This window comes from Carassius gibelio, chromosome A3 (assembly GCF_023724105.1).
Source record: "Carassius gibelio isolate Cgi1373 ecotype wild population from Czech Republic chromosome A3, carGib1.2-hapl.c, whole genome shotgun sequence".
Taxonomy (NCBI): Eukaryota; Metazoa; Chordata; class Actinopteri; order Cypriniformes; family Cyprinidae; genus Carassius; species Carassius gibelio.
The window spans coordinates 11411919-11425924 of record NC_068373.1 but is presented as its reverse complement, the minus strand read 5'-3'; the positions used below and the strand labels follow the sequence as shown (position 1 = coordinate 11425924).

The 14006-nt window shown below is 35.0% G+C and overlaps 1 protein-coding gene and 1 long non-coding RNA gene across 18 annotated transcripts in view; one reads left to right on the top strand and one right to left on the bottom strand.

Moving 5' to 3' along the window:
• The window catches only part of ifnphi1 (interferon phi 1), a 63131-nt gene that overhangs the window by 22212 nt on the left and 26913 nt on the right, over positions 1 to 14006 (bottom strand). For 2 of the 16 annotated variants that reach the window (XM_052543515.1, XM_052543497.1), the window contains exons 2-4: positions 6077 to 6134; positions 5458 to 5526; positions 5071 to 5220 (exon numbers count right to left, since the gene is read on the bottom strand). The exons of 5 other annotated variants lie outside the window; for them this stretch is intronic. In XM_052543515.1, the coding sequence (XP_052399475.1) occupies positions 5071 to 5220; positions 5458 to 5526; positions 6077 to 6115 (258 nt within the window). In that variant the 5' untranslated portion in view covers positions 6116 to 6134. Of the gene's footprint in view, positions 1 to 4279; positions 4404 to 5070; positions 5221 to 5457; positions 5527 to 6076; positions 6551 to 6587; positions 6738 to 14006 lie in introns of those variants that run through there. 9 more of the 16 variants (XM_052543506.1, XM_052543524.1, XM_052543455.1 and 6 more) reach the window with 7 other exon arrangements.
• The window catches only part of LOC127946782 (uncharacterized), a 60384-nt gene that overhangs the window by 22015 nt on the left and 24363 nt on the right, over positions 1 to 14006 (top strand). The window contains exon 3 of one of the 2 annotated variants that reach the window (XR_008151164.1): positions 4135 to 4265. The exons of the other annotated variant lie outside the window; for it this stretch is intronic. This is a non-coding gene — a long non-coding RNA (uncharacterized LOC127946782). The remainder of the gene's footprint in view (positions 1 to 4134; positions 4266 to 14006) is intronic. 2 annotated transcript variants of the gene reach the window in all.

Below are 14006 nucleotides of genomic sequence, written 5' to 3'. Positions count from 1 at the left end.
TATGTCTTTGCAGACCTTGAAAAGGCATGCACTGAGAAGACAAAATGTTTTTATGACGTCTTTTAAAAAAAAGTTTTTTATTTCTTCTGTACGTCCGATATAGATGTCCGATGTAGACTGCTAACGTATTAAGGTATAATTAACACTGTTTATTTAACAAGCCTTATGTACCATGTGTTGAGTTCAGTCTAAAATGCACTGGAATAAAGAATTTAATATACAAGACTTGGTATGTCCTTGTGCTTTGGACACAAACTTTCAATAATAAAAAAGTTATTTGACCGTATGGTCTTTTATTTATTTAGACTATTTGAATGATATAAATTCGTGGCCTAGTGGTTAGAGAGTTTGACTCCTAACCCTAGGGTTGTGGGTTCGAAACTCAGGCTGGCAATACCACAACTGAGGTGCCCTTGAGCAAGGCACCAAACCCCCAACTGCTCCCTGGGTGCTGCCGCATAAATGATGAACACTGCTCCGTGTGTGTGTGTGTGTGTGCGCGTGTGTGCGTGCGCACTTTGGATGGGTTAAATGTAGAGCATGAATTCTGAGTATAAGTCACAATACTTGGCTGAATTTCACTTTAAAATTGTGTATGCTTATAGTCAATAGGCCTTGTGTTCAGTAAACAAAAAATATTTTGTTCTGATATTTTTTTAGATTAAAGAGGGGGGGGGGGGGTGAAATGCTCGTTTTCACTCAATATCCTGTTAATCTTGAGGACCTATAGAGTAGTACTGCATCCTTCATAACTCCAAAAAGTCTTTAGTTTTATTATATTTATAAGAGAAAGATAGTCTGTACCATTTTTTTCCCGGAAAAACCCGACCGTCTGGAGGCGTGACGTGTGGGCGGAGCTAAAGAATCACGAGCGCCAGTAGGCTTTTGCATTGAGAGCGTTTGGAAGTTGTGACATTACCTTGAGAAAAAAAAAATCATCCAAAACAAACCATAGCTAACAGTCAGATTCAGCCGTATATTTATGATCCAGAATTAGATCCAGAGGCTGAAATTTAACAAGAGCAGCATCAGCAACGACTACAGCAGGACATCTCTAAGTAGTATGTATTGAAACTGTATATATTTGCTTTGCGGTTTTGGAAAATTACTAAGTTCCACTTTATGTCGTCTTTTTTTTTTTTTTTTTTTTTTTAAGGTGTAGGGGAGAGCAGGGGCGAAAGTACCATTTTTCAGAAAAACTTCATTTTAAAAGATAATGTTGTATACAGAGATATATTTCTGCTGTGGCCAGTAACTCAGAAGTGTGGTCTAACAATACCAGGTGGTATTTTGTAGAAATGTAGAAAGACTTCAGTATAATTTCACTTAGAACATAAGTTGCACATTGTTACTTTCGACCCCATCGGTTGGGACAAAAGTAACACACAGGTGGGTCAAAAGTAACACAACAATATAAGCTAGATTTTTTTCTGTTAGTCTTATTTCTCTTAAGTATACCCGATTGTGACCTTGTTAATAAATAACTGCAAACATATTTTGTCCTTTATCTTTGCAAAAAAAATATTAAATTACATTTTCATATTTTCATTTTAAATTTAAGTTTGTTTCATCAGATGTCTTAAAACCTAACTGTATTTTTTTATTGTAAATTTCAATGTATTTTTATATAATAATAAAATAATTCTACAGAATGCACAATATAAAAATTTAATTACATTAGCATAATAAAAAAAAACTCTAAACATAATGTAACAGTAGGCCTATTTATGTGTCCATCCAGTTGTTTTTATGCATGAATTAAAAATGTGCATTAAAACATCTAGAAACACTGCAAATTCACAGGTGGAGGTGTAAAGGCTAAGATATGGCTAAAAACTAAATATAAATGTGACGTAGCAGCTGCCCAGAGAGAGATGTTCCTCTATGTCCAGAAACACCCTCTCAAAAACATCTGGATAAAACCAGACCTCTGTCTGTCTTTCTTAACCTCACTCAGACATATTCTTTTGGTATAATATGACATAAACATTTGTAAGAAATGATGCAAGACACAGAAATTCACAATATAGCTTGCACTGGAACAAAATAAATACTTTTTGTGACTGTAGCGGGACAAAAGTAACAACTGTTACTTTCGTCCCGACAGGAACTCCTGACATTTAATCTCGATTTAACTTAATTTTTGAAACTTTGTCCATGTTTAGCATGGGAATCCAACTCTTTAACAGTGTAAAAAACTCAGTATGCATGAAATAGCATTTCACCCCCCCCGTAACATGACAATTTATGTTGTGACAACTTGTGATATTAAGTTATTTTAAGTTGGGTGGACTTTAGTCCCGGTTTGTTTAGTTTACTCAAAAGAGCGCTTGCAATAAGTTGCCTTATTTTTTTTAAGTTGACGGAACTTTTTTTTTTTTTTTTTTACAGTGCTGACATAATCTAATAATATACAGCCCTAACACATATATGACACAATAACGACGACGACACAACTATCTAACTCTAACTCTAACTCTGACTCTCTGACTCTATTACAACTGATTCATCTACTCCTGACAACACCCACAAGGCGGCATGAGTTTCAAACCCCCTTTATCCGGAAACGACACTCAGACCGAACCGATGATGTGTCCACACAAACCGAGGCCTCGTTTGTCATCAGTCACGTGATTTCCATGTTAACAACACAAGCCTTGAATCGTGGCTTCATCTGGCACGCCCCTTTTTTCTCGACACAAGCTCCGACGCCTTGGTTCAAATGTCACAAAAAAACACAATGGACCAACACTGGCAGATGACATTGCAAACTTAACAGTGGACTTCATGCAACTTGGGCTATGAGCTTCTCCACTCTTCCTCCAGACCTTGGTTTCCAAATGAAATACAAAACTTGCTCTCATTTGAAAAGAGGACTTTGGAACAATGACAACTCTGACATTTTCTGTGGTTCAGCAAATTCCTTGACACTTAGTGTGTGGTGGCTCTTGATGCCTTGACCCCAGCCTCAGTGCATTCCTTGTGAAGTTCTCTAAAGTTCTTGAATCCAGTTTGCTTGACAATCCTCATAAGGCTGCAGTTCCTCAGTTGGTTGTGCATCTTTTTCTTCCCACATTTTTTCGTTCCACTCAACTTTCTGTTAACATCTTGGATACAGCACTCTGTAAACAGATTTTTTTGTGACTTACACTCCTTGTGAAGGGTCTCAATGATTGTCAGAGACCATTCCGAAGTCTCAGGAAACCTCTGCAGTTGTTTTGAGTTGATTAGCTGATTAGCATGCCATCATATTCTAATTTGTTGAAATAGTGAATTGGTGGACTTTGTTAAATGTGAGCCAAAATCATTACAATTAAAAGAACCAAAGACTTAGACTACTTCAGTCTGTGTGCATTGAATTTATTTAATACATGAGTTTAACAATTTGAGTTGAATTACTGAAATAAATTAACTTTTCCTAAACATTCTAATTTATTGAGAAGCGCCTGTAATTTGTCTCACAGAGGAAAGCTTTATGACTTTTGTGCGCCCCTTTGAAAAGAGCTTCTTTTTTATGTCCATTATAGTGAAGCATTTGCATTACAGGAGAAAAACAAATAAAAAATATTTAAACACTTTTTACAAATAACAATCTCTGAAGACCCATAAAGTAAGGCAAAGTAAGACAAGTACAAGGAATTGTAAACTGTACTGGTGTGTGGAAGTTCACTGGATTTAGAAAACAATTTTAACACCTTGTTTTATTTGAAAGTAAAAAATGTTTCATGACAATTAGAGCCAATAAATAATTATAAATAACATTAAATATGAAAACAATAAATATTCTGGGATATAAAAAAATGTGCACAAAGATATATAAATATATTTAAGTATAGTCAAAACAATCAGGAAATATAGCCAACATGCCTGTGCAAAACAACATGCCGGCTGAATGACAGTTATTACATATGATCTGAAATACATAGCATATTTTTACATTTAGTTAGCAAGTATAGTTTAGGCAAAGAGGCTTATTATCACCTAAACCAGAAAAGTTTTCACATGTATTTGTAAGAAACATAATTAGCTTGTTTGATCTGATAACTTCAAGTTTTCATAGGAAACACATAAGGTAAACACTGTATTAAAGCACTGCCTATTAGTCAAAATAAGCTACTCTAATTTACATTCTAGGTTTCATTCATTTCAATTACATACAGACTGAATACACAAATACATTTGTAACATTTTTTTTCTTTTTCTTCAGTTTTTGTTTGTAAGTCATTGTTTGCAGCATTTTTTTTATCCTATGGAATGTGTCACAAGTCATACATTTTTCTGTCATTGATTGTCTGTTAAACTCTTGCCAGGGACTTGTTTGCGTTGTTTGCGATGATCTCCATCCTCTGAATGTGGGTTTTCACCGCTCTCCGGATCTGCTCCCATGCGTGAGAACTATATTTCTTAAACACAAGAGGAACATCTTTAGCTGTATATCACTGACTTTTCATTTTATATGGAAGAAAATAATTCCCTTTACTCTTTACTAAGTAACATTAACATTGCAGAATCACAACTACAATATGCTTCATAAAGGCACTAAAAACAATAAAGCTGATGACAGAAATCAGTCAACTAATTGAAAAATATAAAATCACATAAAAACAATGGAATAAGTTGTGATATTATATTATACAATCAAACTTACTTTTTTCTTTAAACTCTTCTTTAAAGTCCTGAAGTGCCTTGTTATCTTTTTCTCATATGACTCCATATGTGACGGCTTTTGGTTATTGGGCCACCTGATAAAAAGCAAACAAAATATAAACAATGCGGGAAAATAACATAAATGACAAAATAGTTGTAACAAAAAAAAAAAGACATTTCATATAACGCATTTATTTAATTGCTCTTATTAATTTAGCCTTTTCTTCTGAACATCAACATTTTTATGATTAATGTCATTTAACAGTTTTGAGATTAAAAGATTGAGAGGAATCATTCAATCTAAATTCATGGTCTTTTACTATTATGACAATCCTTTTAATTAAATTACAGGATTATACGCAATTCATATGGAATTCTGATATTATTTTCTCCTAAGCACAAACACTTTCAGACAAGACTTACACATTCTTTGAGCTCAGATGACTGCCTGTGCAGGTCTTTTAGGAAATATTCCACTAGTTTCCATTGCTCTGGATTCATGTGTTCTTTGGCATCCATGAGGTTGATGATCTGATCTAAGTTCAAGACAAGAAACCTCACCTGGTCCTCCACCTGTAAGCAGATATAATGCTGTGTATGTAGGTAACTGGTCCCATATGAACACTGTTGTCATGTATGCACGTTTTGTATACGTTTTTTATAACGAGAAAACAACTTTCGTTATGCTGAGATAACGAGAAAATTTAGTCATTATAACGAAAAAACCAGAATGAAAAAAATCATAATGCATGGCCACTTATGACTTCTGTATTGACCTCTGTATTCAATCACAGAGAAAAGTTTACAAACCTTAGCATCACCAATCAAGTTGTACAGGTGTCCTGGAAATCGCACCTTAACAGTCCCTGGATGTCCACCCTGTAAGACAGAGTACAACTTGTAATTTCTGATATGTTTCATAGCTGTTCATCCATATGCATATAAAACTTAAGACTTTTTACATAAACCTACAAATAAGGGAGAAAACTTGAATTGACTTTTTTATTTTATAAAATTAATTACTAACATAAATTGATTCATCTTTGTCAATCAACCACAGTGTATGAATTACTATTGAATAAATCTCTGAAAGTTAGTGTGACAAAAATAAATGGAGAGAAGCAAAGATGTTGTAACATAATGAAGGAAACACATTTACTGTGTATTTTTTTAAATGCTGGACGAATCAGATTAAACTGACAGCATTCCTCAATATGTTAAAACACGTTTAGTGCAGTTTTCCAGATAGTCGTGAATCATTCTGTAAGGTTTTAATTAACAACTACATTACTAAGACAAAAACAAGACATAGTCGAGAGCTTTAAGGACCTTGTAGAAAAGGGCTGTGGTTGTATTGCGCAGAGATCTAATGTCTTCTGATGAACATTCACAAATAAATCATGAAGCTTTTAAAGCGTAGACTACTTACCATTTTCTCAATCAGTGTCAGAGAATCGGCGTTCACCATCCTGTATCTGCCGAGCCATCTGCAAGCGGAGCATTGACTCAGCAGAGTTACAAATATCACACAAATATATGTCCACATTTGAGTTTGTTTCATCTTTGTATACGTGCACTAGCTTTATACTGTGTCGCTCGAGGGAATGATGCAGGGACATGGTGGAGTTTGCTGGACTTTATTCGGGAGTATATGGAAAGGGAAAACGCGGCTTACTTTCACTTTTTAGCTGTAGTTAATGTCCATAGACTACTATACAACATATCTCATCTGGTCTGCTATATGAATAATAAAAACACTTTTAAAACCAATAGATTTTGTACTTAGAAAAGAAGTGAAAAGCATACATATTTATATTTAATCTTTAATCGTCTTTAGCTCACTTGACACTAGCACACACTAAAACACGAATGAATGCTATTAACATCTTCAGCATAAGTTACAGCAATCCCAAAAGAAAGCAATTTCTCAAAATAATTACCTGATTCCAAAGTATTTCAAGGTCGCTGACGTTTCCAAACGAGAAGGGGTTTATACCTGCGGGATGTGTTCAGAAAAACACTTTCTGTTTGAGACGTAATGCCTTACGCTTTGTAAACGCCACGTGATGACGCAACCTCCTACAATCGCTCTCATTGGACTTCACCGCACTTTCTCTTGGCGCAATGAAATGCAATTTCTCATCTTTTGTCACTACACTACAAAAAATGGGCTAGCATTGACCGTCAGTTTAAAGAAATATTTTTCTTTCAAGCATATCTTTCTATATTTGTTTTTAAATAATAACACACATAGCTACTGGGAATAAAAGTAGCCTATAACCTGAATGCACTATGGCTTTGGATAAAAGGGTCTGCTAAATGTAAAACAATATTAGTGATATTAATAATAATAATAAACAACAACAACAATACGCCTAATAGTAATAATAAGGCTATAATAATAACTACTTTTATTATTATTATAGCCTAATTATTATTATTATTATAGCCTATTATTATTATTAGCCTATTATTATAGCCTAATTATTATTATTAGGCCTATTGTTGTTGTTAACATATTTTATAGCATTTGCTTATAGAACATAATATATATATATATATATAAATTTTTTTTTAATGAACCCACGTTAAGCCATTTATAAAGCAGTGTTTGAAACAGGAATAGCTAATGAAAAAAAAAAAAAAAACGTTAATATCCGACAACAGTAATTTCGAAAACAGTGTTTTGAAAAATTATAGCTGGTCAATCAGCGAATGACCAGCTTGCATCTAAATGACACTGATGAACTTGTAACGACAAGAAAAATTATAATTAATAAAACAGTCAGTAGGCGTGCAAATTTAAACAAATTAAAGATAAAGTTCATTACAACAAGACTTCTTGCACTTACATATAGGTTGTATAAAATCTAACTTGGTTCTTCAAGTGCAGTGTAGGTGTTTTAAATACATATTCTCACCTCTGTGGTTTTCTCTGGTTCTTTATTACTGGCTGCGAAGTTGATGAATTGTTTTATTGTTAGAATTGTTTGTTTGAATCCTTAATTTTTCAGCATAGAAAAATCATCTTTAACCAATCTACATCCTCCTCACGCGTGATTTCAATCAACGGGAACTTGAAAGCACTTTTAAGATGTTGCACCTCTTTGCCTGTAGGTGGCAAGTTTAGTAAAGATGACTTTTTTACAGGAGGTTTAATGAATGATGTTTTGATCGCAGTTTGAGACATGGTAAAAAAAAAGAAAAAAAGTTAACAGCGCAGAAAGTGTTTACAGTAGACGTTTTGTTCACGATATTATGTCTTTTAAAAGTGAAGGAATAATAGAAAGTTACGGGAGAAAACCTTTGCGTGAGAGTGGGCTCCGGGTTTCATTGTTCACTCATCGATACCTGTGTTTGATTTCTTTCGACCACAGCTGTTGCCTTGATCTTTTCTGTTGAATTGTGTGTGAGGTCAGAGCCCAAAGTAATGTAAACAATACTGGAGCAACAATAAATGATAAATTATAATTTTCTTAGTCTTCTTATTACTTTATTTTGTGTCCTGCTTAAATTTTTGTTAGGAACCATTTTTCTCTAATATAGATAGGGCTATGTGTATATGTGTTAAATTAACTTTTTTAGTTTTTTCCTCGCAATGACTGAAAATGTACATGCTACTTTCCCCAGTATTATACCGAAATCTTTCAAAATATACTCAACTTGAAAAATATTTAAAAAGTTGTGACAGAAAAGACACATTATACGACATAACGACCGATTTATAGTGTAGCCTACACAAGTATAATTTATTTTTTGTGAACATTGGTCAAGTGAAAATTCAACACGTTTGTTACAAAGACATTTAGACCTCCATTGTGTTACAAACAACATGTAAACGAAACATTCATTCATAATAACAGCACATTCCAGAATAAACAGTGAAATGTAGCCTACAGAACAATAACGTTTGTTCGCTTATTGTAAATATTTTAGTGTAGTCTATAGTTCTGCTTAATAAATATGTTTAGGCTATAAATAACAACTCAAGAGCCGTCAAAGACAGTTTAGATTATAACTTATTAAACATTCATGAATCTGGAAATTCATTGATTCATTTTACTATCGACTTCATTGGAAAATTAACAGTGCAGATAAATAAATAAATAAATAAATACATAAATAAAGATTAAAAAATAGCGTATTAATAAATTGACAACTTTTAAATTACGGGACACAGTGTATTAAGTTGATCTTCTTCTCGTCATTTTTATCCAGTCTTTCTTCTAGTCATTCTTCTAGTCATTCTTCTGACGTGGTCCATAACGATCAGAATGTCCTGGCGCACAGTTTCCCACGCGCAGCAGCTGAAATTCTGTCGGAAAGAAAAGTCACAGTTAAATGATGCAGACTGGAGTTATGAAGGTATAAACACATTTTTATATTTGTGTTATTTTTTCGGTCTCGTTTGCTGAGTTTCTCACCTGCTGTGTAAGAAACTGATCGAGCTTTTTGAAGTTTTCGACCAGCGTCTCAAGTTCAGAGCTCATCACCACCGGGACCTAGATATTAACAATAACGCTTAACGTTATAACATTGTAAATAATCAAAGTAAATGTTGACTCAGTCCAACTTCTGACTTACGAAGTTTAATTGAGCTTGTCGGTGGAGATGTTCCATTAGTTCTTGGAATGAATTGTTATTCCAGTGGCAGTGGCTTCTGTTCTTCTTGAAGAGCTCAAAGGTAGAGTTATATGCTATGTTCAGTGCCTGAGATATTTCTTCTTTCTGTCCACGTGAGAAGAGAGAAAACATCCATTGTCAAACTTACAGGATGTATAACAACAACAGTCCTAAATATGTCTAAAACTGACAGCTGAACGACACCAGAAACAGCAAATCAAGTTCTTTTAAATCACTTGAAAGCGGGCAGCTGCACTTGATGCTGTTCCCTGCGGAGTTTTAGATCGATCTGGATCTAACATATCTGTCTTGTATTTTTATATTGTTGATTACCTTATCGGGAAGACTTGTGAACCGATCGGACATCGCATTTTCCACATCACGTGGACATGCTTTATGACCCTTTGGGAAGAAGAAGAAAAGATGTTTACGATTTTCAGCCATTAAATATCCTGCATTCAGACTTATTATACTGCTGCCAGGCTTTTGTTAACATTAAACCATTAGTGTAGGTAATGAAAAATATTTTGATCAAAAGCTAACACTTAACTCATTATAAATATATAGCTATATTAATCTTAATATTTATAGGCTACTAAAACATTGTTAACATGTTAACGGTCAAGTTGTATGAATTAACATTCGGGTAATAAAATGAATGAACGATGAACAAAGCTATATTTCTAAAATATAGATAAAACCCTAGATTATGTAAAATTGTTTTCCACCTTGTTTTATATTGTTAATCCCGCAACTTTCCTCTAATAAATCTAGCAAATATGTATTAATATATTAATGTAAGACTTACCAGTTCATGCAGAAATTTAATTGTTTGATAAATGTCTCTTCTCTCCTTTTCCCGAATAAAAGATTCTACAAATATGGACGAAGATATGATAATCCACAGAAAATACAAAAAAGTTCTCATTGTGGTTTTGTATTGACAGCTGTAGATCGCAGAGCAAATGTTATGACTACTAGGATGGCAAGACTCTGGCTATATATTGTTCTCCAAATAAAAAAAGAAAGATAGAAAGAAATTACCCTACTTCATTTGCATTCCCTTCAGCAGGTGACAGAGCGGGAAGCCGAGCGGTTTTATTATTGGAAGTTTCAGAAGGAGAAAATGAAAGAATGACGTGCCTCTGTCCGTAGTGGTGGGCGTTCCTTTTCTCACCTTGAAAACGCAGTGAGATTCATAGGATGGCAATAGCGCAGTTCACTCATCTTGAAAACACAGTCAAAGGCTAAATATATAGCCTATTTAAAAAATAATTAAAACAGAGTGATATCATCATATACATTTTCCTTAATATAATAATAATAATAATAATAATAATAATACTACACTTTATTTTCTATAGCGCCTTTAAAAGTTACATCTCAAAGCGCTTTACCAAGGCATACAGAAAAAAAAATCAATAAAAAACAAATAAAAATACATTGAGACTGACCATCAGAGAATCATATCACAATGCTAACCGGAAAAAAATACGTTTTAAGAGAACATTTAAAAATACTAAGGGTTTCAGCCTGTCTGATTTCAGTAGGAAGAGAGTTCCAGAGTTTAGGTGCCAAAGAAGAGAAGGCCCAGTCACCAAAGGGGGAAAATGTACATACTAAAAAGTAAGGGACTCAAAACTGAACCCTGTGGAACACCAAACTGCACTGAGCCAATATTGGACCTGCAACCTGATAGATAAGACTTGAACCAATTTAAAGCAGTGTCAGTAACACCAAAAACTTTTTCCAATCCAGAGAGTAAAAGAGAATGGTCTACAGTGTCAAAAGCTGCGCTGAGATCGAGTAAAATCAGGATTGACAAAGAGCCAGAGTCAGCAGCAATTAACAAATCATTGGTGACTTTAACCAATGCTGTTTCAGTACTGTGCAGTTTGCGGAAGCCAGATTGGAGGGGCTCAAAAAGATTGTGCAAAATATGATGAGTAATTAACTGAGAGCCCACAATTCGCTCAAGTACTTTAGCCAAAAAAGGCAAATTGGAGATTGAACGAAAATCATTGATGTTTACCCAGTCCACGTTGGGCTTTTTTGGTACAGGTGTTACAGCAGCAAATCAGCAATTTTGATTGCAGCAGGTACAACACCCGTGTTCAGTGAGTCATTTATTATACTCAAGACGACTGGGAATAGTGATACAAAACATGATTTAAACAGGCAGTTGGGTATTGGATCAACTATGGAAGTGGCAACTTTCAATTGTGAAACCACATTACCCAGAGAGACAGGATCAAGTAAGCTAAAATTTGAAAAAAAAAGTGCTGGAAAATTTAGGGATACTATGAGCAGAAGCAGACGCAACAGATGCATTGGATTTGCGTGCATTAGCAATTTTGGAACTAAAATGATCAATAAATCCATTACAAAGCTGATCTGAGGCAGGTACATTGGAGGAGCTGTTACCTTTGAACAGTTTGTTAATGGTATGAAAAATATTTTTGGGGTTATTTTGATTATTATCAATTATCTGAGAGAAATACTGAGATCTGTCTGCCTTATATTCAAGTAAGTGGTCTTTCCAAGCTTGATAATGAACATCCAGGCCAGAGGTACGCCACTTACACTCCAGCTTACGACCCGCTGTCTTCCTAGAGCGCAGCTCACCATTATACCAGGGAGCAGATTGTACAAAGGCCACATACCAGGATTTCATTGGTGCAGATAAGTCCAAACCAGACAAGAGAACAGTATTTAACAGAGAGATGTTGACCTCCAGAGGGTCTAATAAAGTTTGATAAAGGCCACTTAACGAGGATTCAATAAAAGCAGAGAAGTCATTGAAATCAATGGATTTCCAATTGCGATAATTTACAGTACGGAAAGGGTAAATGTTAGTATGCAACATTTCCATACTAAAAAGAATAGCAAAATGGTCAGACAATCATAAATCCTTGACAGAAAACTGCGATAAGAATGATCCATGAGAGATAACCAGATCTAAGGTGTGCCCCTTATGTGAGGACACATCCAAACTCGGGTTAATAAAGTCAGGCAAAGACTGTACCTTCTGCGACAGCTGAGAAAATTCAGGGTTTCGCCAATCCTGAAAACCTTCTATTCAGGGGCCATAGAAAGTGTGGCTCAGTGTGGTATGGGGACAGCTCCAACCAAGACTACAAAGCCCTGCAGAGAGTTGTGGGATTAGCTGAGCGCATCTCAGTGTCTGCTCTTCCCTCACTGCAGGACATCTACCCCAATCACTGCAAAAGCAGAGCTTTTCAGATCATGAAGGACTCTAACCACCTTGTGTTTGTATTATTTAACTAGCTAGTGGGTAGCTGAGTGGTTTGTTAATAAAGATAGAATTGGAAGCTTGAACTGAAAGTTAATCAAAAATGAAAATTCAATCATCATTTAACAGTGCTTAATATGTTCCCATGTATGACTTTATTTCATTTGTGGAACAAACAACAACAACAAAAAAACATGTCAGATGCTTTGATTTACATTGACAATAACAGATCTTTTTTTTTCAGCAAATATACAGGTAATTCTCAATAAATTAGAATGTTGTGGAAAAGTTCATTTATTTCAGTAGTTCAACTCAAATTGTGAAACTCATGTATTAAATAAATTCAATGCACACAGACTGAATTAGTGTAAGTCTTTTGTACTTTTAATTGTGATGATTTTGGCTCACATTTAACAAAAACCAACCAATTCTCTATTTTAACAAATTAGAATACTTAATAAAACCAATAATAATAACAACAATAATAATTATAATAAAACATTAAGTGAATTGTTGGCCTTTACTGTACATGTACTCAATACTTGGTAGGGGCTACTTTTGTTTTAATTACTGCCTCAATTCAGCGTGGCATGGATGTGATTTTTTTTGGTCTCTTGCTCCTCATTTTTCGCTTGACAATAGCCCATAGATTCTCTCTGGGGCTCAGGTCTGGTGAGAGGGCTGGCCAGTCAAGCACACCAACACCATGGTGATTTAACCAACTTTTGGTGCTTTTGGACCAAAATGAAAAAAATAAATCAGCATATTCAAAAAGCTGGTCAGCAGAAAGAAACGTGAAGTCCTCCAAGATTTCTTGGTAAATGGTTGGAGTGACTTTGGTTTTCAAAAAACAAAATGGACCATCACCAGCAGATGACACCCAGACAATACACCCCAAATCATCACAGACTGTAGAAACTTAACACTGGACTTCATGCAACTTGGGCAATGAGCTTCTCCACCCTTCCTCCAGACTCTAGGACCTTGGTTTCCAAATGAAATACAAAACTTGCTCTCATTTGAAAAGAGGATTTTGGAACAACGGCAACAGTCCATTTCTTCTTCACCTTAGTCCATGTAAGACGCCTCTGACATTTTCTGTGGTTCAGCAAATTCCTTGACACTTAGTGTGTGGTGGCTCCTGATGCCTTGACCCCGGCCTCAGTGCATTCCTTGTGAAGTTCTCTAAAGTTCTTGAATCCAGTTTGCTTGACAGTCCTCATAAAGCTGCAGTTCTCTTGGTTGGTTGTGCATCTTTTTCTTCCCACATTTTTACGTTCCACTCAACTTTCTGTTAACATGCTTGAATACAGCACTCTGTGAACAGATTTTCTTTTTGTGACTTACACTCCTTGTGAAGGGTCTCAATGATTGTCAGAGACCATTCCGAAGTCTCAGGAAACCTTTGCAGTTGTTTTGAGTTGATTAGCATGAAATCATATTCTAATTTGTTGAGATGTGAGCCAAAATCATGTGTGCACTA